Genomic DNA, 25068 nt, shown 5'->3' with positions numbered 1-25068 from the left:
GCACAGCAAAGAAAACCATAAACAAGATGAAAAGACAACCTTCAGAATGGGAGAAAATATTTGCAAATGAAGCAACTGACCAAGGATTAATCTCCAAAATTTACAAGCAGCTCATGCAGCTCAATATCAAAAAAACAAACAACCCATTCCAAAAATGCGCAGAAGACCTAAATACACATTTCTCCAAAGAAGATATCCAGATTGCCAACAAACACATCAAACAATGCTCAACATCACTAATCATTAGAGAAGTGCAAATCAAAACTGCAATGCGATATCATCTCACACCAGTCAGAATGGCCATCATCAAAAAATCTACAAACAATAAATGCTGAGAGGGTGTGGAGAAAAGGGAACCCTCATACACTGCTGGTGGGAATGTAAGTTGATACAGCCATTATGGAGAACAGTATGGAGGTTCCTTAAAAAACTAAAAATAGAACTACCATACGACCCAGCTATCCCACTACTGGGCATATACTCTGAGAAAACAATAATTCAAAAAGAGACATGTACCACAATGTTCATTGCAGCACTGTTTACAATAGCCCAGACATGGAAGCAACCTACATGTTCATCAACAGACGAATAAAGAAGATGTGGCACATATATACAATGGAATATTACTCGAAGTAAGTCAGAAATAGAAAAACAAATACCGTATGCTAACACACATATATGGAATCTGAAAAAAAAACAAATGGTTCTGAAGAACCTAGGGGCAAGACGGGAATAAAACGCAGACCTACTAGAGAATGGACTTGAGGACACAGGAAGGGGGAAGGGTAAGCTGAGACAAAGTGAGAGAGTGGCATGAACACACATACACTCCCAAATGTAAAACCGATAGCTAGTGGGAAGCAGCTGCATAGCACAGGGAGATCAGCTCAGTGCTTTGTGACCACCTAGAGGGGTGGGATGGGGAGGGTGGGAGGGAGGGAGATGCAAGAGTGAAGAGATGTGGGGATATGTGTATATGTATAGCTGATTCACTGTTATAAAGCAGAAACTAACACAGCATTGTAAAGCAATTATACTCCAATAAAGATGTTAAAATAAAGGAATAAATAAAATACCTTTCATTTCTAATTTTAAAAAAAAGAAATAATGAGGAAAACATTTCAGTGTACAGGTAAAATAAGATAGGTATTTTCAATAAAAGAATATATGAAGAATGGAAATGCATTTTGTTAAGGGAAAAGAAGGTGATTTTTGTCATGAAGCATCTCAAAAGAGATATTAAACTAATCAGGCTTATTTGGTATGTTTACATGGAAAGCGTTATCAAATAAAAGGTAACATTAAGCTTTCTTTATACTATGTCTGTATAAATAGATACTACAAATGCTCCAGAAATTATGTGACATTCCTGGAAATATTATATATGCTGACATAAAATGTTATCTGTTATCGAAATTGAGCCTCACATTAAAGGCACTGAACCCAAGTAATAGGGAAATGCCTTAGCTGACATCCATGCAAAGGCAACAACAGAATCTGTAAAGATTATGGCACATGTAGATAAAGTCCATTCTACTACTGCAAAAACTAACCCCTCATTGTCAGATTTTGCCATCCGGATATCCTTGCAGACTCCTAAATCAGAGAAATTACGATGGGTACACAATACTGTAAATGGAACAGTCAGAGCTATGGGAAATCCAAGATGGCCACTTGAATCTTCCGGACTCCTCCCCAAACCCCATTTTTTGGTTTGATGGCTTGAAGCCTTCCCTTACTATAAGGCTTATGCCCTCTCAATGACAAAAAAAAAAAAAAAATTAGGAAATGCATTTCCACCTTGGGTATACTCTTCACAATCTCCAGTGATCAAGGCACCCACTTTACACAGCAAATCATGTGCACCTTAACAAAAACCTTACAAACTGCCTGAAATTATCAGTCACTATGAACCTCGATCATCAGGCAAGGTCAACAGAACTAATAGAAAAACTGGACTCAAGCAGAACAAGAATTACATGGGATTGAACAAACTGATAAATAAGATTATCATTTTTATGATGTTTGTCTGAAATATTATTGGTTTTTAATATTTGTTTTCCAGATATAAGGGAACCCTTCCCCTTAAGCTAATTATGACTTACAGCAATTTGGTAAATTATACCTTGGTAAGCAGAATTGAAGCATTTATCTTTTCTCTCTACTAGATACCTCCAGAATTTGGAAATTCTTGGGTTCCCAGCAACCTTTCCAATGAATAAGGAAGGCCACTTCCTGGCAGGTGCAAGAACCTCAGATATTTTAGACCTCAAGAAGAAAGAAATCCACTTAAATCTGTAGGTACTGCAGGCAGAATCTAATGGCAAATCCTTGGCATGACTTTCCTGGCCTTGAGAGACTTTTTAAAAGTTCAATTTGAGATTCCTTATGAAAAGTTTCAGCAATGCCAAATTTAAAAGAGGCTATATGATCAATTACACATATGTAAATAATCAGTCCAGGTTTACTGAAACCAGACTTAGTTTACAAACATATTAGTCTTAATTTGACAATATTTGGTAAAATTAGGGTAATTTAGAGAAAAAAATTATGTTTCAATAATATACCTTTATTGATATTGAGGTTTTATATATACTGAAATTTTGTATTTACTACCTACACCCAAGATGCCTCTTTGTTGCTATGCTATATTACTGTAAAGTGGAGTCTCTCTCCAACCTACATGGAAGGACCCTTATCAGGTATTCTTAAGCAGCTCATGCACAGTGAAACTGAAGGGAATTGACTCTTGAATTTATATTTCCTACTTAAAAAGGGCCTCTGCACCAGACTAGTCTATAGAGAGGACTATTAACCTCAAACTCACCTTAAAACAACCATCAACCCAGGCCTAGAAGAAGACAGCAACAGTTGTAGACAGCTGACCCAAGAATCTGGACCTTGCCTGTATGACCCATCCTACTAGTTCAAATGAACTAGTTTACCAAATGTTTGTCTCCCTATCAAAATTGAAAGTTATTTTTTACTTCTAGCTATACTATTGCCCCAATGTTCAGGATGGAAAGAAAATTCTTTAGTAAAGTTGTCACCAAGTATAGCTACTGGGGTAGGTCCTCATTGTACTTATTACTGACTTTTCAGATGTTCCTAGCATTAGCACTCACCAAAACCAACCTCCGCCTGGCCTAACCTTTCAGGTTCAAATTCTTCAGCATATTAATATGTCTATCCTTTGTTTGATACTATCCTCAGTCCTTAGAGACCCAGCACAACTTACCCTAGAACTCCCTTGCTCTGTCCATTCTTTAATTGAAAAATGTCTTAAAGAGAAAAACATAAGCAAATTATGCCAGCAACTCCCATATGTTAAATACCATGCCAGTGACTTTTGGAAAGCCTACAAGAGAAGTGATCCATACTTTATATTGTGTTGACAAAACTTCCAGTTAATGAGATTATCAGTGAGTGCACTCAGGGAGTGCTCCCCCAAGTTTTGTCTTCATATGTGGCATTGGAATTGATCCACCTTCTCAAGGATGGGCATATAAATGTCTTAATAGCTGGCAAAAGAAAGGTGTGGTTTTTTTTTTTTTGAAACTTTGGAAGAATATGTCCCTGACTTGTTTGATGTTCTCTGTTCTGCCAAGATACAAATTGTGCTGAAAACCATGCTTTTCTGGAGCAGAGTTCTTCAAAGTTATCTGAGAGGCTGTCTCCCAGGCTATAGTCCTCAGTCTGACTCAAATAAAACTCCTTTCTATTCCTATTATAGATCTTTTATTGATTATTTCTGTCTACACTGTAAAGGGTTGCATTGTACACAATACTGAAATTATCCACTCAATTTCATAATTTAAAAATTATGTGATCAAAATCACCAGATATGAAAAGACATATATTATTTTTGTGGTTAATAAGTCAAACCACATGAATGTTGAATAACAAGACAAATTTCAACTCTAACTGCTCTTTCACAAAGCAGGAGCTAAGATTTGCTTTAGCTTGTTGAGGGATGTTTACTGCTGTGGGATTCTTAAACAGATCTGGGGTGTTCCAAAGACCTGTCTAGTTCTACCTTCAGTAGGAACATACTTCATATATATTTTTAAGTGAAATACTAGTTAATTTGATGCTGGAAAAAGAGTCATACTAGAGTTGACCTCCACAGAAGAATGGGCCCACATGAGGAGGGTCTTTATAGGGTAGAATTGATTTTACTTGTGGCAACCTCAGAAAATATAACTGCCAGTGCAGCCTTTGGAGAAAACTTGTCCAGGATCATTTTCACTAATTGACAATTAAGTGGCCTTTCACCTCAGGAAGTCTGCAATGGTGGCCAAACAAGAAGTCCACAACAGAAATCCAAAAGGATGTCCAGGAGTGAGGGTTTCATAATAACAAAACGACAAAAGTTCCATGTTCCACCAGATGCACCAACACCTAGCAGACATTACTGTTTCTGGGAACAAATACAAATCTAGGAGAACCCAAGATTGTGTCAGCAAAGGCGAAGCCAGAGTCTTTCCCAGTGAAGGAGGATGGGCTAGCATCCATATTATTTCTTATGGAAAGGAAGAATTATCCTCATCTTTGCTAAATCTTAGCCAAGTTCCTTCTACCTAAGCCCCTAATTCAGCCAAACACTAGAGAAGCAGCACCATTTTTTCTGTCAGGAACTGATGAAAAAGGAATGTGGCGCTGAGTATCATTTCTTCTTTTTTTTTTTTAATTTCTTCCTTCAACTTTTTAAAAACTTTTTATTGGAGTATAGTTGATTTACAATGTTGTGTTAGTTTCAGGTGTACAGCAATGTAAATCAGTTATACATGTACATATATCCATTGTTTTTTAGATTCTTTTCCCATATAGGCCATTACAGAGTACTGAGTAGAGTTCCCTGTGCTATACAGTAGGTCCTTATTAGTTATCTATTTTATATATAGTAGTGTGTATATGTCAAGCCCAATCTACCAATTTATCCCTCCCCTGAATATCATTTCCATTCTGACCATTTTAGAACCCAAAGTTCCCTTACATTTTTTAAACTAGCCTCATGTTCAAGAAAAACTAGACGAGTGTCATTCAAAGGACAGATACTTTGCCTTAATGATGGTGGGGCCAACCTAAGTCCTACAGATACATTTCTACAAAATTATAGAAGGGATAACGTCGGGGTTGGAAGAAACTTTGAAGGTCAACCTCACTTTTGAATCTCTAGTTACAGTATCGCTGCTAAATGGTCAGTCACATGTTCTAGTGCAAGGCACAATCACCAGTCTTTGAGGCAGCTCAATTTGAGGTGTTTCTGATATAGAATTGGTTGGCAAGCTCTGGCTACTCAAAAGCTTTTGTCTTATACTGAGCCTGAATATTTCTTTGTTGTCTATATATACTTTTGGACTCATGTATATAAGTCTCTTTCTTTTGCATAATAATTCTTCAAATATTTGAAGACAGCTATCCTCTTCCCACTGTCTTTCCTCATCAAAGTATCCTCCAGTCTCATTGTTTTCAGTCTCTACCATCTGATTACTTTTTGAAGATTACTGCCATAAGTCTTCCTCTGGAATCAGTATACTAGCCACTTTTGGATTCAAAGATTTCATCAGTTCCTAATCCACTAAAATGCCTGGAAACCTCCTAAGAAATACATTAAAAATGCTTTAAAGGTTTTGCTGGAACCCCAATACTCACTATATTTCCCTGTTAAAGGAAGAAATGAAGCTACCCTTAAATGATCTGTATTTAGCAAATCTGTATTTAGCAACCTTAGATGTAAGGTTGTAGTAATCAGAGACTTTTCATCTTAAAAATAGTCATCCTTTTAATAATGTGTTCTACAATTATTTTATATTATTATTATGAGAGAGATACTACATACTCCAAGGTCAGGGATTCAGTAACTACTGCCATGTTTTTTCAGCACTGGTTGGACTGTATCATCTGATAATGTATCAAGGGAAAAAGTGCATTTCCCAGTGAGATTTCAGATCACACTAAGAGGGGTTGACCCTATCAAGTAAGCTTCCAAATACATGAAGCTGCTTCACTAGTACCCATCTCTATCAACTATTTCACCTATGCTAAATGAAATTGGCCTCAGGCTGATTGGAAATTGGGCAGATACATCAGTTTTCCTGTGGGAGGTAATAATCCCTTTCTTGAATAATAATGTATCAAATTTCATCTGAATCAGATTCATTTTAATCAACACAATACTTTATTTGCATCATGTCATGAATAACCACTATGTTCAAAATGTAGCTATTTGAAATCTGAGATAATGAATAGAATAGTATATTATTTCTGGACATTAAAAGGTATCATTTCCTTGAAGTTACACACAGTGGCTCTTCTATTCAACTTTGCATTCCTCCTGGTATCTAGAAGAGTGATCTGTTCAAAACAGGTACCAAATAAATATTTGAACACTGGTGACTAACAAAAATAACACTGATTTAATTCAACAAACTGTCTGGCAATTAAAACCATAGCTGTCATAGGACAGAGGACTATCTAAAGGAGGACTCCGGGTAGCAGACCGCCTTTAGAGGAGATCCTTGAGATTCTTAAGGGGTGTGTCCTGAGACCTTTGTGAAATCCCATACATACAATCCTTCTCTAACGCAATTTTAGACATACGATTAAAGTGTATCTGAGAAAGTTAAATGACCCCTTCAGATTCAATAAACCCAAGACAAACATAAGTATATTCTTTTAAGGCCACTTTTTGTAAAACAATGAAATAATGTTTTTCATTGTGCTGAGAATGACCAGCTGAGTGGCAGATACTGGGTAGCTTGCCATCCTGCTCAGGAGGTCAGTCATTGGCCAAGAGACCTGCAAATGGACCCTGGGATGTGAGATCCAAACCCAGGACTCACTGGGACCACAACGTGCTTCATACCATGAACTTCTGGAAGCTTTAAATGTTACATCAAAGACACTAATGGTCTACTGTGTGAATATAAAAAGGAGTAAATAAAGACCAGTATTTACCTAGTAACATCATAGGAGCAAAACCAATAAGCGGCCAACTTTTAAACACTGTGAAATGCACTTTTTTGGGGGGTGGGGGTGTAAATAATATTGTCAGTGAATTTTTATCATCTCCAATTTAGAAACAGGTTAACCCAATGAATAATTAATAAGTATGTCTCATGAGAACATAAAAGCAATATTTTTGTTTCCTTCCCCCATCCTGTCTTCCAAAACAAACAAACAAACAAACAAAAAATAGTCATCAAGTTCCTTCTAATCCTTCTTTCTGAATCTGTTTTTTCTCTTTTTCATTCCCACTGTCTTCTCCCCAATTCGGACTCTATCATTTTCTGTCTGGACTTTCTTAAGAGTCCACTAACACGTCCCCATGACTCCAACTCCAGTGTACACTCTCAGAAGCCACCCTGCACTGGAGGAGGGTGGCAGCTCCCAAACATTGCATGGCTTACCCGATATCACTCCCACAGTAAAATCAAACCAAACCAAACTCAAACAAGCAAATCTTCAGTAAACAATTCCCTACCAAAATAAAGGATGCATGTCTTAATCTGGAATTCTAGCCCTCTGTAATCTAATCTCAACCTTTCTGTGCAAAACCTTTTTTTCTCTATTTAACGTTATTTTCTCTAATCAAGCTAGACTATTAGTCATACTCAAAGTGTACCATACACATTTGTATAATGCATTTTACATAATATTCTTCATACCTCCTGGACTAGCCCCTCTATCTTTGACTTCTCTTCTTCCTACACACCTTCAAGTGTTACCTCTGCCATGAATAATTCAGTTCCTCCACCCAACTGTCTCTCTTTAAACCTGATTCATAACTATCTATTTATATCTTGCAATCCATTTTTTTATTATTATTTGGAAGGGACTTAATAGCCTTACAACACTAAAGAGCTCCCCAGGGACTTCCCTGGTGGCACAGTGGTTAAGAATCCGCCTGCCAATGTAGGGGACACGGGTTTGAGCCCTGGTCCAGGAAAATCCCACATGCTGTGGAGCAACTAAGCCCGTGTGCCACAACTACACAGCCTGCGCTCTTGAGCCCGCGAGCCACAACTACTGAAGCCCGCGTGCCTAAAGCCGGTGCTCCGCAACAAGAGAGGCCACCGCAATGAGAAGCCCGCGCACCTCAATGAATAGTAGCCCCTGCTCACCGCAACTAGAGAAAGCCCGCACGCAGCCAAAAATAAATAATAAATAAATAAATTTATTTTAAAAAATAGCTCCCCCAAAATGTTACTAGTTCTACTGCACATGACTCTTTGCTCCTGTATCCGAGGATAACTCTTAAAACATAACAGATACTCAATAAATTCTAAACAATTTTTTCCAGTTTTAGATGTTCAATCTAAATTTTCTCTTTAAAGAAATAAAATTTCCCTCATGCTTGCCAGGAGACAGCTCTACAGCAAATATTTTCGGTTACTGTAATAACGTTCTATAAATTTACAATATTATCCTTACATTTATTAATTATTACTTCCTTTTTATGTTAAAAAAATGAATAGACTGATTTACCCAGCAAGTGAGTAAGCATTAGTTCTGCTAAACTGAATTGGTATAATTCAATTTATCATTATAGTGTAAGAATTCGTCTCCAATTCATCTGTAGTTATTATGAAAGAAAATGACACACTATAATGAAAATAAATAAAATGTTTTATGGAGATGTTTTAGAATATTCTAACTTATTTTTGCTGCAGATATTATGTTTATGCTATTCTAAAAACTGAAAATCATGACAATCTCTAAAGAAAATGATGAGTGCCAAGAGTTTTGGTATCATACCTTGTAATCCGTGTGCTGTTCTTGGCTTAAAGGGCATGGCATAGTGTCTGTGCTGAGTCATGAGGGAAGCTCCATGGACTGGCAGATCGCACCAGGAGCTGCTGAGAAACTCAGGGCCAAGAGAGGTGGCCCAACCCAGTCTCACTTATTTGGGTAAACTTTATACTTAACAGCCGGAATGTGATGAAAAGCTCTGAATTTGTATTCATCTGGATATTTCAGTTCATGCCTGCCAATGTGCTAAGAGCTGGGCTTCTCTATTTATCATAATTTTCAGATCTATAAGTATAATCACAGATTGGCCAGATACCTAAATCATTCATGCTTTACAATTAACTTTCCTGTCAATTATCTGGTTACTTCAGACAAAAGTCTCATTATTTTTCAAAATCTGTTTTACCAATGAGATCTGTTTTTTTTTCCAAATTAAATTTTATATGAAAACCAAATATTGAATTCTATTAGAATCAGGGCTTCTCAGGAAGAAGTAAGTATGGGACCAGGTAGAGTGGAGGTAACTAAGTCAAACTCATTCTTAGCACACCTGCTCCTGGGGTCCCTGAACCATCTAGGGCTCTAGGAAATGCAGTCTCAAAACTAATAAACCGACTAAGTAGTTTTTGTTTTTTCTTACTCTTTAAAGATATAGACACATGTCAAACTACATATGATTTGCTAGTCAATAATCTTTGGTTTAGTGAGAATCATTTGATGGGTGTATTTATTTTGCAGGGAAAATTTAATCAGGTGTCATGCTAATAATCACAATATATTAGGGATATACCACAAGAACTCCAATGTCTGTCTGGAATGTTAAATACCCCACGTTTCTTTCTCTTGCCATGGTCTTTAACAGCTGGATATGGATTTTATACAACAATATGAGTTGATAAAAATATCAGTGTGGCTGTTTATAAACTGAATCATTAAGCCATATGCATAATAAAAGCTCTAAGGATATGAAAACGTATGTGCCAGAGTCACATATAAAATAGCATTCAAAGGGGAAAAAGCTAATAATACAAAAGATAAACTTAAATGACTCAAGTAACTTTTAGAAAGCAAAGGGATTTATGAAAGTACTCCATTTACAAAGACACTTCAGTGAATAAAGTTGGTGACTCTCAATATTTTGAAAGAATCAATTAAAATTAATCAATTCTAAGAAAATGACTGAGATACTAACATTGGTCTTAATTCTCCCTTAACACGATGCTGTGGATCATATAATGGTATCATCTATGCAACTGCTATCAGTCAATAACTAAGAAGAATATATCATCAAGTAGACATAAAAACAATGAAAGTTTCTGAAGGATTCTTCATCATCATGTGATAAATGCTCTGCTTCTATAATTACCCTACATAAACTCCAAAGATAGGTATTCACAACCACATTTTCTTCAAGGTCTAAATTGGAACCAACATCTATAATGTTTTTGTTAGGAATAGTATGACACTGAAATACAGCAGAGTGTCTGGATGAAATAGATTCTCCGTCTAAGCGTTATTCCAAACATTATGTCTCACCTCTACATTTATCGAAAACTCTCAGCTCACTTTGAAATGTGCTTTGACCATCTTAGCTCCATTCATCTCCTTGGCCAAGTTAGGGTGCAAAACAACATGGACTCTGGACATAAGTATGGAAGGAACATGTAATCTTCCTTAAAATAAAAGTAAGGTGTGGCTGAGATGGCAGATGTAATACACACATTTATCACTGCTCTTTTCTGAAAACCCATCACAATGACCATAGAGCAATTTTCTTTTAAAGGTCTCAATCCGCAGGACAACGAAAATAGGAGAAAATGTCCGCAGCAATATTCGGAGAGGCAAGTGCACTAACTCATTTAGCAGGTCTGAGAAAGCTGAATTCCAAGCCAGCAATGGGGGAAACCTCAGAACAACCCAATTCATGCTGCAAAACCCTCAAAGACGACAGATATTTGAGGCTTCAGCTTCCTTTGGAGGAAAGGAGGGAAAATGGTGAGGTTAAAAGCAAGACGATTGCTTGAAACTCCACTTAAAAAAGCAGTTAGACCCTTCGATCCTCTCTCCTAATACAAGCTGCAGGCAACCAGAAGTTTATTTTCAGAAAAAGGTAAAAGGTGGGTCTTAGGACAGACATGGTTAATCAAGAACAGAACCACCACATTGGTGGGCAGTTATGGGCAAATGCACATGTGCTGGCTCGTCTGGTTATTGCCTCTACTGTTGTCTCCTACAAGGTACACAATCTCTACCTAGAGACTGAAGCCAGGAGAAGCTACACTGTTGAAAAAGAATCAGATTCAATTGTCTGCTCCCTTAACACCTTACTCCTGCCAACAAAGCCTCCTTTTTGCCCCTTCAGAAGGAATTCCGGTGGCTGTCCCACAAGGCTGCTCTTGTCTGCTTTTTATCTGGGGTTCTGACAGGGTTCTGGTATGTTCTATAGATGCTTGGAAAAGGAAGATTTGTTTGGAGTCTACTGTCCAACTAACCCTGAGAAATCAAAAAGAATGTTAGGGGAAAGATGAGTCATGCATGGTACAGGGCTTTAAATGGAGAAAAGGAGAATATCAAAAATCCAATATAAATCATGAAGTAATGAAAAGGATCAAAGAATGGCCATAAAGAAACCAGAAGACCTGAATTCCAATTTCAGTTCTATCTACATTACCTTGAAAATGTCCTTAACCATTTGATTTTTTGCAGATATCTTGTTGCTCATTTTCATCTAAATGGCCTGAAACCAGAAAACAAGGGCTTTAAGAAAATGGATGGGGATACTTTGACAATTCTAAAAAAAAAAAAAAGCAAGGAAGGATGCAATTTTATAGGTTTTATAAATGGTAGAAGAAAAACTAAAAGAGTAGGGATAGAGAGCAAGCAGAAAAGATAACAAGCATAAAATTAGGCCAATGATGAGAAAAGATGCAATATATAAGATGAAGTTTGGAGAATTGTTATTATTTTTAAATGTCTCACAGATACAGAGGGAAAAACACCTTTCCCAAAAGATTTGTGTGCGTTTTGCAGGGATCAAAAGTGTGAAATCAGCCACCAGATCGCAGGACACTTAACTGATTCCTCCTAACCCCCAAGTATGCACATTGAATTTAAAAAAGGCCGATATTGTCTTCTTCTTCTTTGTATTGAGATGAAATTCACATAACATGCCAATGTTGTTCTTGAGGCACATTAGGGGGAAAAGGGAAAGGAAATGCAAATGTCTGCAAATGTGTGCACTGGTTCCAAGGCGGGGGTGGAGGAAGAGGATTTGGGGGGTGAAGATGAATAATGATAAATAACACTTTGAAAACATTATTGAGAAAACCAAGGAAGAGGAAAATATGGTACGTCTCTCTGAATGTGATGATACTGATTAAGCTGGGTGATTCTGCCATTCTGGGCTAATCCAAGTCTGGTAACAATGGCTGGAGGAATGAGAATCCCTTGGGAGACTTGCTAAAATACAGAATCTCAAGCTCTATCCCTGGAGATTCTGCTGTTTTAGAACTGGTGGGGCCCTGGAACATGCATTTTTCAAAATCTCCCTATGTAGTTCTAATATGTAGATAGATCTAAGAATCCATAGGACAGTCAGGCAAAATGTGGCTTCCTCGTGGAAACAGTACCCTAGAATAGTCCCCAAAAGGACCCAGAGCAAAAGCCCAATTCAACGTGTGAACTGGCAAAAGCAAAGCTCGGGGTTAATGCTGTAAATCTGTTAGCTGCAACCCAACCTACAGAATTACTAGAAACTGAAGTCAGCAATTAAGCCGTTGTTAAGAAAGAGGATTTTGAGCAATCTGTGAAACTGCATATTTTAGTTCTGGCACTTACTGAGAGCAGAGTCCTTCCAAGGATGATAAATTATCTTTTTACAGATGGGGGAGTAATGTATTGGAAGAGGTGTGTTTGAGGGAGGTGCGCTTTGGGAAAAAAAAAAAAAAGCTACCCTTCAATTAATAGCTCACAGGTGAGAGGCTGGCTCAGCTTTCCCTATTTCTAAGGAATTCAAAGAAGATTAGCCATACAGCTTCACAAGTCTCCTCTGAAATCCTGAATGTCCAGGCTGAGTAATATACAGCTCAATAAGATTTCCCAGGAGATATTTCACTTGCTGCTTTCTTACAAAAGTATTTATCCTCATTCACAAAAAGAAAACCCATTTTAAACCCATTCTGTATCAAATTGACTCTTGAACTTATTACATCAAGGGTTCCCTAACTTGCCTGTTCATAGAAATCACTTGGGGTACTTGCTAAATGTAGATATTATCAACCCACTCTGCAGAAAACTGTGATTCTGTAGTCTGGGCTGGGCCTCTGGAAAGAGAGTGTCTCATTTTCAACAGGTGAATTATGATGCTTTCCTTCTGTTGATTTATCTCTTAGGTACATATACAAACTCTTTGTGCCTCCTAGGCAGGGATGAGTTAAGTAATTTCCAAAGTTCCTAGTCCAGCCTGCAGAATTCTGCAGACCTAAAAATGGCCCAGCTCCCCCCAGCCCTTAACATACATCCCCAAGAACTTCAGCCCAGACAGGTCACCCTGAAGGACACACTTAAAATGGAGGAATTAAGAGTGAGCTGCTTGGTGGAGCTCTTCGAACTGAAAAGCAAGTGGCACGCTTCATATCACTTTTTTCTCTACTGATAGTCACAGGATCATTTTAGGCCTTTCTAGAAAGAATTGATGGGGGCCTTAACTATAGCTTTAACTGTAGGGAGATGTCTGGGCACCTCAAAGTGAGTCATGAAGAAGCCAAGAATAGTTAACTTTAGCTAATTTACTTACAGGTTTATCTTGGTCGATAAAGCAGAAAAAACAGGTGAATCATTATGTTCCAAAACATGGGATTCAAAAGACTCAAAATCTATGTGTTATGTTGCTAATGCCTCTGCTGCTTTTCCTTCTCTGTCCCACCCCCCTCCTCCTTCTTCTTATTCTTTTTCTTCTGATGATGATAATTATGATTGTGATTATGATTATCAAAAGAAGATGATGAGAGAGAAGTCATTTATTCATTCCAAAAGTATGTATTTACTATTCCAGGCTAGATTCTCTAGATCCTGGGGATTGTGAATAAGACAACATCCCTCTCGTGGGAGCTTAAATTCCAGTGGAGCAGACAATAACAGCACAAAGAGCTGCTGTAATTTCAGTGGTTGGCAGATGCTATAACAGAAATTAATATACTCAGATGACTAAGAACAACATAATCGAAGTGAAATTTGAAAGAAGGGCCATCCATATAAAGTTGAAGGAAGAACATTCCAGAGGGATGGTAAGTACAAAGTTGCCAAAGCAGCAAAGATCCCGGGGGGTCTGAAGCACAGGGACGTGTCACCACCAGTGAGGCAGTTCTTAACAGTGTAACAATTCCCTAAATGAATCAAGAGAAACTTTTCAGGATGGTCTCACAGCAGCAGCATTAGGCCCAAGCAAGGAGGCCCTTGGGAGCTTATCTTTGGAAGCCTTTCCACGTCCTTTGGAAACACAAAGGAAAGGTTTATCCAGGTTCATGGGCTTGGTGGTGGTGTACAGCTTGCTGCTCTCCCTGACAGTTTTGTGAGGTCTTCCTCGAAATACCCAAAAGTCTCTCCCAAGAAGATCAGTTGATGGATTGTGCTGTCTTAACTGGGACGGCCAAATCTGATGACCCAGCAGTCAACTCTGTCAGTCATCTCTACTCACTGATGGAGCCAGAAACAGCCCCTTCCTGTCTCATAATGCTACTTGATCTTCCTCATCATATTGATTGATCTTGTAAGATTCAGAACCAACTTTCAAGGACTCAGTGAAGGGGTATGTTTGATAAGGAAAGAAACTAGCTAGAATTCTAAGTATGGGACTTAATTTTGCTGTTAGAGTGGATTTTCGTTTTCATCTCCTGTTTCATTTTAGATTTTCTATTCTTTCTGTCACCAAAAAGAGTTCCGTACAGAAATACACTGTAGATAAGGTGATTAATATCTACCCAAGGTGTTGCTGCGTCTCAGACTTTGCCTCCTGTTCTTTACATATTGTACCATTTAAAAACAAAGTCTAGGCCAGGAGGAATCTGCAGACCTATCTCTAGTCTATTGTTTTCTTGCCATTTCTTACCTCTGAGTAACTCCCTTACATTCTTGTGAGTTCATCCATGCACTGAAAAGAATTTTAAGAAATTCTACCAGGCACAAAGGTGGTAGAGAGAAGAAAGAGAGGGAAGTGGGGAAGAGAGAGAGAGAGAGAGAGAGAGAGAGAGAGAGACTGATTGCTCAGAACTGCTTTTCCTCCATAAAGAAGTCACCAGTGAGCTCCTGGAGTTATGATTTCCATTGCTCAGACTTAATTCATTATAGAACTAGACTGGGAGCCCCATTTTGATGGTAAGACTACCTGTCTGTAAGGCTACCTGTCTGCTAAACTATCCACAGTGGGGAACAAAGGAGGGTTTCACGTAGAAAGTACTTTTCCTGGCCAAGGAGATAGTGTGTGAGACCGCACTGCGAATTGACCTTGATGATCCAAGTAAAACAAGTCTGGTTAGACTCATCTGTCCTGGGATCCTGTGAGTCATTTAACTGTATGTCATGAGCTGATGATAAGTAATAGCAAACATGTGTATGGCATGCTGTACTTTTCAAAGGGCCTAAATCCCCACTGGAATAAATTCCCACACCTGGGGTCCTTTGAGACCAAAGAGACTTGCCATGTCCCCACAGGGAATGGATGTTACCTACACCTGTGCTCCATAGCTACTGCGGGACTGTGCCCAGATCACTCTAGTGTCAACCAACCACCTGCCAGTCTGGATCTCCTCCTGAAGTCTCTCGGAACATTCTCATGCTCTGTAGGATGCTTGGTTCTGGCACAAGATCTCTTACACTCTCACCTGCTTTATTTCCTTCCAAGGAACATGTCCCACCAGCATGGCTGGACGTTCTCCCACCATCTGTGCCTGAGTGACTTCCACCTGCATGCCTCCCACGACACTTCCTTGGCTTTTTGAGATCCCACTACAGCAAAGGAATACAATATTAATATAAGAAGACGGAAGGAAAGGAAAAGATTAAAAATTTGGAAGATCCTGTACTAGTCTCAGGTTACCTCTAGGAGTCACACTGAAAACTGCCTGGAAACAGAGGCAAATAGGATTGCAAATGCCCTAATTCAAGGATGGAGGCCTCATGCACTATCCAGATGACTTCCCACCCCAACCATATTCCACTGGAAGAGTAGATTCAAAGGATAGTTTTAGACCTCAGAGAACAGGCTGGTAAACTAATTGTACTCTTTCAATACCTGAGCCAGAACCTCCAACTCAAAAGGAATTTTAAAACTGTCTCTTCATGGAAGCAAACGTTTTACATGAAAAGCATAATTGCACAGATGAATTTCAACCTCAAAATTAATAGAGATGTGGGCACTGAACATATTTGAAGGCAGAGAGTAGAAAGGGGGAAAAGAAAAGTTTCAACTAAGGAAAAGGCAAGGAAAACCTTCTCACCATAGGTACCAAATTTGGGATATTAGGACACTTTCCCTTGAATGAAGCAACCAATCCCATTAAGATACCCCTTAAAATGGAGGGCCGTTATGGGGCGGGGTGGGGGAGGGTATGGGCAACATTAGGTCATAAACAGCCCGCAAGCATTTTTAAACGTTACTTTCTACTCTATTTTAAGCCAAACCTTTTAGTAGAGAAACTCAGAATTGGCCAAAGTGGCTTTTGTGAGTTTCATCCCCTCTTTTACATGATTACAGAAGGGAGAGAAATGAGAAGGCCTAGATAATACTGAAAACAAATTTTATGTTTAATCAACAACTGTCCTTATTCTTATGTGATAACAACCACTCCATCTTTCTCCTGCCTTCCCATTTGGACAAATCCAACATTATAACAATTTCTATGACAAAGTTATCTTTCTGATGACACTCCCTTCAGAAGCTTGCAATGCCTTCTCTGGGATCTGGGCCAAATCTAACCATTGAACTTGTCCTCTAGATGTTCTGAGCCCCTCTTGGCAGTACTACACGTAGCCAACTTACAGAAATTTTGATAAATGAAAATCAAATTTATACAGAAAATCGATAAAGTACAGAAAAATGTATTTAAGACAATTTTAAATAGAACCTCAGAGGCATTTAAATTTTCTTTACCTACAAAACGTTCCTTGCACAAAATTTTCGGGGAGCCCCTTAAGCACAGAAACTGGGAAGCCGTGTTCTTCCCACCTTCTCACTGTGTTTGTTCCTCAGTCTCGCTTGGGATCTCAATCACTCTTCTCTACTGCCAGCCCCAGAAGTCTTGCCTACTTATCTTTTCCAATATGCTATATAAAAATACTCTCAAAATTAATTGCTTCTAAATGAATTATTGCATATTTATATAATAAAATGCTATTCAGCCAGTCAACATAAGGTTTGAGAATGTTTATTGATATGGTAACATATCCACAATATAGTAAGTCAAGAAAATAGATTACAAGTCATCATTTACAGTGAGTCCAATTTTTACAACTCCAGGCATATGTGTGTCTCTGTGTGTGTATAAATATATCACTCATAGAAGTTTACAAACATTGGAAAGACAGGACAAAATTATCAAAGATGATTATCTTTAGGGAGTGAGATTATGAATAAACTTTCTCTTCCATCTTTGTTTTTCACCCTTTACAATGAACATATATTTCTTTTGCACCATTTAAAAAAACAGTGTGAAGCCCACTCTTTTCAGAGCTCCCCAGGCCCTGGATATCACTCTACATGTTCCTCATGTACTGTTGTATGCTGGAGCCTTGGTGTGGTATGGGCCCCAAACCAGGCTGGAAATGACCCTTTGAGATCTCATTTCAGACCTTAGCCCCTCACAAATGGGTTTCATCAGGAACACCCTTTACATTAAATTCCACCTTAAAGCAAAGGCTACGAAAATGACCCTTCAGGCACTTGTAATATGTATATATGTTCCCACATCAATTTGTCCCCATGTGCTTTTAATGCATGCATTACATTAGTGGTTTACACACTGTCCCCAGGGATTCACTTAGATGCTTCAAGAGGTTTGAAAAAAAGTTAGATTTAAATATTTTGTAAAAATATATAATTTTAATTATTCATAAAAATAAAATTAAAAAATAACTTGCCACACATTAACACAGATGAGACCAGAAAATCATTCCTTTATGCCACCCGAGTCTCTGCCATCATTGTGCATACAATCTTTAACTGTGCAACTGTTTAAGGAAACTGTAGCTGTGCATTACTCTTTAAAGAACAATCTAGAGCAACACAGAGTGTTTTTGTCTATGAAACTGAACCAGGCAGTTCAGCACCAAAACACACAAGGTTCAGGCCTATCTGCTCATCACATTTCCTCACCAAAGCCTAACAGTGAATTGTGTACAAGGTAGTAATGGTTTAACACGTCTCCATATTGTTCAGCATTTAGTTTTAGTACTTAGAATAAGCATTGTATCTTTTTAGTCTTTTATATTTATAAGAATGTGAACCATACTTGGGTATTTTTAAAACAAAATCTTTCTGTTGAACTCCCTTTTCAAATGTAATCTGTCTAGCAGAGTATCCAGGCATTGCAAAGTGAGCTGTTTACAGTGTTACTACATCTGAGTAAATCAGAATTTTCTGTGCAACCAAAACGAAATGAAGATATCAAAACTGAAGATACCATATTAGGGCGGCTGATACAGCTGCAGCTGCCATTCACACTGCCCAATGTCCATTCTACGTTCATAAATAGTCAGAATTTGAGCACTTTACACTACTGCTACCTCTTGACACAAGCCACCAACCTTTCATGAATTATTCCAGGGGCTCCTCCTCTGTCCTCCTGTTTGTTTGTTTTTTATACCTTTTGAACTCCTATGGCCTGTCCTCAACACCTAAATTATGGCATTTTCTGCCCAACACTCTCCCATGGCCTCCCATTTCATTAAAGTAAAATTGTAATTCTGAATAACGGTGCACAAGGCCCTACATAGTCTGACACCTTGTCTCCCTGCAGACCCCATCACCTGCTACCTTCCACTCACTTGGAACAGTCCGTGAGCCTCCCCAGGAAGGTTCCTCAAGAGCTCAGGCACCTTCTCACACAAGGTCAAGGAGCACTAGACCTTGCCGCTACTTCCACCTCAAGTGCTCTCTGAAAGATCTTTAACCAAGTGTCATCTTCTCAGTGAACCTTTTCCAGGTCATTCTTACAACTCCACTCCATGCTGCTGTCTCACAGGTTTTATATTTCCCTGTTTCACCATCTCAGATAACTCTTACTCAAATTATTGATTGATTGTCTGTCTGTCTCCCCCATCTAGAGTGTAAACGCCATGACAGCGAGAAGTTTGTCTATTTTTTTCCCTTCTATATCCCCAGAATCCTAGAACAGTGTCAGGCACAAAGTAGGCAGGCACACAATACATATCCATTAAATAAATACAATATTCTAAATTCAAATCCATCACAAAATGTTTATCAATAAAATACCATGTTTACTTGTTTCCTGTCATGGGGCCACTTTTAAGAATTCTTTTTTTTTTTTTTTTTTGATGAAAAAGTAGTTTTACTGCCAATGAAACAAAGTTGTATAAAATTATAAGTTCCAGATACACGTTTATGTCTTCATTATAATTTGGACCTATTTATGGTACTCAGCATAATACTGCAAAAACCACTCTGATGGCACTAATCCAAAGGTCACACATCCTTTTGAAAAAGAGTCTCTCTCTACCCATTAGTCTCCACATATGTACAATAAGGACGTTCGATTTAAAGGAGGATTATTTTTAAGAATCTTCTCTGGATTACATCATTAACTTGATAACAAATAATTAAGGCCACCTAAGGCTTTCCCAAAACCATTCCAACCATCTTTTCTAACACTGTCACATTCTGGGATCATAAATTTTGCCACATGCATCTGTTCACTCAGCCCTTTTTCCTCAAACCACAGTTTCTTTTACATGCATGATTTTGTTAAATCTTCAAATCACACACACATTCATTAATTTGAATATACCTTTGTGGAAATATCCAACAAACAACTGACACCCTATTGAGCTCAGTGTATCCATGTGGCTAAAACATAGCTCATGCCCCATGCAGACAACTTTCTCCTAATCATTTAGTTTATAGCTCTTTTCCCCAATGTCCATCTTCCTCCATTGCATACCACTTGGCATGGATGTGTATAATTTTAGAACAGCTTCACCTACAAGTGAGCATGAAAAGTTGAATCTTCATCAGGAACTGATCAGGTGATTTTTAGAATCCAGAAATGTCAGTTTTGTCTACGGCCAAACCACTCTGACTGCACCCAATCTCATCAGAAGTGTCAGTTATGCCAATTTCAAAATCTTTTCTTCTCAATCTAATTATTTCTTTATCCTAATGATATTGCCTAGCACATTCATATGAAAATCTGCAGAGTGATAACTTGATAAAACCTTCATGTCCAGAGCTTACAAAATTGAAAATGAAATCTCTTATAACAGCCTAGTCACGATTGACTAATGTTTTGGTTGCCGTTAACTACAACAGACATTTTAGTAAGGCACAGATGTTATATCAAAATAAATATAGATTGATATTGTGGCAGTAGTAATGAGTGCACTAGACAGGGATTATGGAGCTGGTCTAGCTGCATCCCATTCTACCTTGAAATCACCAAAGAAATGTGAAGTCCAAGTAAATTTTATACACTTTATAAAAAAAGTCAGTAGGAGGTATTTTATTTCAGCCTTTGATCCTGGTGGTTCAAAGTGAACAGAATTTTCACACTTTAAAATTTAAGCACTATACCCACCTACGTATTATCTGTAACTGTGTCAAAGTAGAAGCCAAATTTTCAATAAAAATATAAAACATTCCTGCATCACAAGGTTGTGAACAGAAAAACAAGCACCTGGAGTCCATAAAACACAAAAATCCATCAGCTCTGCTGATCTGCCTGAGTTTATACTGAAAGAAAAACTTCTACTTGACCGGATTCTAGACAACAAACTGAAAATTACATGCCACATCTCGATCAATTCTTCTTTAATCACATTCTGTGATTAAAAGAACACAGGAACATACTTCTGTTTCTGATTTATTTATATTGAGATCTTAACCATCACTCTGAGCTCCGCCGTCTCTACTTCCTTTTTTGGCAGTAGTTCTTCATTGCTAGAAATACCAGCATGCCTTCATATAAAATCAAATTCCACATACAAATCATTAGCCTGTTGCCATTCTGTTAAAAACAAACAAAACAGAATCCCAGATTTTACAAGCTCTCTTTTTTTGTTAAATCCATTATTCAAAAAGATTTACACAGGATGGAAGGCACTGGCCATCGACATTTCTAGCCGTACCCTGCGTAGCACCCGTAGACCAAAATCACAGATAATGTTGGCCATCCAGATCCTATGGAGAAGTCCTCATAAGCAGATGAATACCACGTGAGACAACCACACCTTATTCTTTGTGTGCTGAAAATGGGCAAATCTTGCACAAATCAAAGAATCTGAAGGTGTATGGAAGCGAAACAGATTTGGGCTTTCAGTAGGGCATTCTACATCTTTCTGTTTTCTAGATCAAAGTTCTCTGGAGGGTGTGGCAGGAACAGCTCTGTGCCCGACACCGCTGACTCCTGGCTTGACCAGTTTCCACCTTAACCAATTGTGTCCAAACTTTTGAAAATCTATTATAATTCCTAATGCCTCTTCAGGATGAAGATTAGCCATCTACAGCTGTCCTTAGCTTTGAAACTGCTCTGTGTAGAGGACTTCAGTGTGACCTCAGTTATTTCCATCCACCATCTACTTCTGCCGACTGAAATCTTACCGAAATAAAGGCCAGCCACTAAAACGACCCCGAAATCACTCAAGTAAAAAGCCAAAGTTTTCCTATGAAACCTCTTCCACCAATCTCTTCCCTGCTACCAAGGCATTCCGACACGAAATCAAGACAGGACTCTCCCAAAGCGGCTCTTGGGTTTCCCCTGACCGACTCTCTTAGGGGATCACCTGTCGTCTTTCCAAACTGTGCCTGCTTTCCTCGGAGCCACCAGATCGCGCACCGGAATCCCCCGAGGGCGGCGCGGGCCTGAGAGCCCGGGACTTACGTTGTTCATGTACTCGCTGAGCAGGTCCTGGAGCGCCTGGCGCACGGCGTTGCACTCGGCCACGATCCGCTCGCGCCGGTCGTCGCGGGTGCACGAGGAGTCGGCCATGAGAGCCGCGCCGCTGATGATGCTCTCCAGGCGCTCCTCTAGGGACGGCCGGAACCGGGCCTCGCTGAACGTCATGGGGTCCAGGATGATCTTGTTCTGAAAGGAGGACAGTGCAAAAACAATCAGCAGAGAAGAGGCGGCTGCCTTGGCACCCTGTTTTCTAAACCAGAAATTTCTGAGGCCAGGACAAGGCTCTGCGTGGAGAAGAAACTGGCTACTTGGATAAATTCTAAAGTGGCCTCGACAAAGTCTCAACTTTCTGTAAGATACTTTGTCCTGAATCTAATCTTCAGGGAGAAAACACCATGTTTTGTTTCAAAAATGTGTTCTTGGCAAAGGCTATCTCAGTGGAAGGGTTTTCGAACGAGATCGTGGCACTGGCTTGATATTTTTTTTAATTTGTAAAAACTTAAAAATTCGTAAAAATTTTAAAATTTTTTTTTTAAATTTGTAGCCTTTCCTCGAGGAAAGCACATTTCAGTGTAGCGCTTTGTGGGGCTATGGAAAGATTTTACAGCCCCAGACTAGACCATAATACGTAACCAACAACAGGACTGGTACACACATAGCATGAGCCCCCTTCAAGAGAAGCAGAGAGTCCCATGGCAGGATGCCTTTTGAAACTTGAGTAAATAGCATCCAAAAGGCATATACAGTACAGGTTACTTCCCACTAGGAAGTAATATATTTTGTATAAAAACTAGCATTCTAGAAAAGGATTCATAATGTGTGTGCATGTATGTGTGTGTGATTTGTCACAATTAACTGACAGTATCCTGATAAAGGTGCTAACATGTTCCGAAAGAGCTTAGATAAGGAGAAAACAGAGACGTTTACTAAAGGGAAGGTGTCGCAGAGCGTTTATGCTTAGTTTTGCCCCTGCTAAGCCTGAGGATCCTGGAAACATATAGGTAGTGATGTCCAGAGGTGTACAGAAATATGCATCCAGAATTCCACAGATATATCAGCCTGTATGAGGATCTGGGAATCATCAGGGCTACATGGACACAAGGTAGTGAATGGTGTACTAGCAAAGTGAACAGAACAAGAACAGACCAAAGAAGGCCCAGTTAATCCCAATTTCTAAAGGTTTACAGAAAGATAAGAATCAAAAGGAAGATCGAAAACATAGAGCAGAACCTGGAGAATAGTATTTCCAGCAAGTCAAGGGAGTAGAGAGACTGATGAAGCATATGGTAACTAACTGCAGGAAATAGAGAGGCAACGCCAACTTTGCCCAATTGCTGGTTTCCATTAGGGACCCCTTTTCTGCTCCAAACAAGGAAGATCATTCCAACAACGTTAATCACAGTGGAATGACCTGCTGCAAGAATGGTTTGCTCATCTTCACTGGAGGTGCACACTCAGAGGTCCAGGAACCAGCATGGTAAGTGATGGAGTAAATGGTCTTCTGACCCTTGGATCCTTTGATGGGATTGCCATTCCATTGCTCTTTCCTTTGATTTTCATCGTGTGTGTGTGTGTGTGTGTGTGTGTGTGTGTATACACACACACACACACACACACATATATTTAGAAAACATAATTGACCATATCTACAAATAAGGAAACCAAATGATAGTAGGTAGCCATGCCATTGCCCACCTGCCATCTGCTGAGTACCTACTATGTGCCTACTAGAGTGCTTAGTGCTAAAAAGAGGGTGAAGAGCATAAAAGACACGTGTGTGATTTTTTTTCCCAATAGGATATAAAATAGCTACTTAATTATTACAAAATAGGTCCGAGTATGCTCTCTGGGAATAGCTTGCTATACCTCTCCAAAATATCCTAAGGTATTTGCTGAAAGCTGTGCTCAAAGTATCAGTGGCTCTGATCCTCTGCTTGTTGTTAAAATGCAAATCTCCACAGCAGGGAGATCCCTTCAGCACAAAATGATGATGTCCTAAGGAATGCATGAAGCAGGTGGTGACTTCGAAAGAATAAAGCACCCACTAAACACGGACCAGTCTGAGGTCCACTGGAATGGTGGATTTCCTAGGAAATTACTCATTGGTCGAAGCTCTCTCTTCAGTTTAGAGGGCAAATGCGTGAGGCCCTTCCTATGAGCTATCGTGTGGCAGGTTTTGGCATAAAGACTACCTTCCATTTGCACTTTCTTAGATCTTAGGAAAAGCATAATTTTTACTTAACTTGGAATAGCATTACTCAAATCCTGTCCCTTGTGCCTAAGTAACCTTCCAAACAGTATCAAAAAAATCACATGGAGTCCTCAGTACAGTGGATGGCTTTGCAGGGTGTATCTTACAAGTGAGATTCCCAAAGGAAAGCTGAGAGGGGGCCACAGGTGCCCTGCCCCACCTGCCATCTGTACTAGAGCTCTGTCTGGAAGGACTCTTCCCAGTGGGATCCATTTGAATTCTCTCTCTCTTTCTTGGTCTCTTTCTAGCTACTGCTTTTCAGATGATGCATTTATTATATATATATATATATTTTTTTTTTTTACCATGTAACATTCATTAAATACTGATACTCTAATTAAAGAAATACCTGATCAAAGTATAATTAGACTACTTTCCTTTATAAGGATTGCTGATTTTCAAAGCACTCTTTTATAGGAACCCATATTAGCAGAAAACAATGAAAAGTATTTGTTCTGCTTTGAGGTTTCAGGAGACTCTTCAGAGTTATATATTGGCTCTCGGATGGATTTTTATTATACTTCTGGACTAAAAAATATAAAGAAATGCCAGTTTGATGGAAATGCACTGAGGTAAATTTGAACTCAATAAGGGCAATTGTAAAACAGTTTCCCTGTAGAACAAGGAAAATGTACCATTGTCATTATAACATTATTTCCTAAATTATTTTCCACGGAACACTAAGCTTAGAGATGTAATGTTTTGATGAAAAAATAAGTTTCCTTAGCCAGATATGTTTTGGAAATGCTGCATGGCCCAGGGTACATTAGCACATGAAATGCTTTGGGGAGTTCTGCATTAAACAAGTCTGTTTCCTGCAGCATTCCTCAAACCTATTTGAGCATAGAGGGGTCCCCTTTAAAATGCATGAATTATCTATGAGAACCCAAGGAACATGCTTTGGGAAACATGGCAAGAGAGAATTTACAGTGTCAGCCG

General features: G+C 38.9%; 1 protein-coding gene across 1 annotated transcript in view; it reads right to left on the bottom strand.

The window, feature by feature from the left end:
• Window positions 1-25068, bottom strand: part of CTNNA2 (catenin alpha 2) — a 1212193-nt gene that overhangs the window by 765835 nt on the left and 421290 nt on the right. The window contains exon 7 of the mRNA XM_024129861.2: window positions 21861-22064. Coding sequence (XP_023985629.1) covers window positions 21861-22064 — 204 coding nt within the window. The remainder of the gene's footprint in view (window positions 1-21860; window positions 22065-25068) is intronic.

Source organism: Physeter macrocephalus, chromosome 12 (assembly GCF_002837175.3).
Source record: "Physeter macrocephalus isolate SW-GA chromosome 12, ASM283717v5, whole genome shotgun sequence".
NCBI lineage: Eukaryota > Metazoa > Chordata > Mammalia > Artiodactyla > Physeteridae > Physeter > Physeter macrocephalus.
Note: the sequence above shows the minus strand (reverse complement) of the source record. Positions and strands in the feature narration are given on the sequence as shown.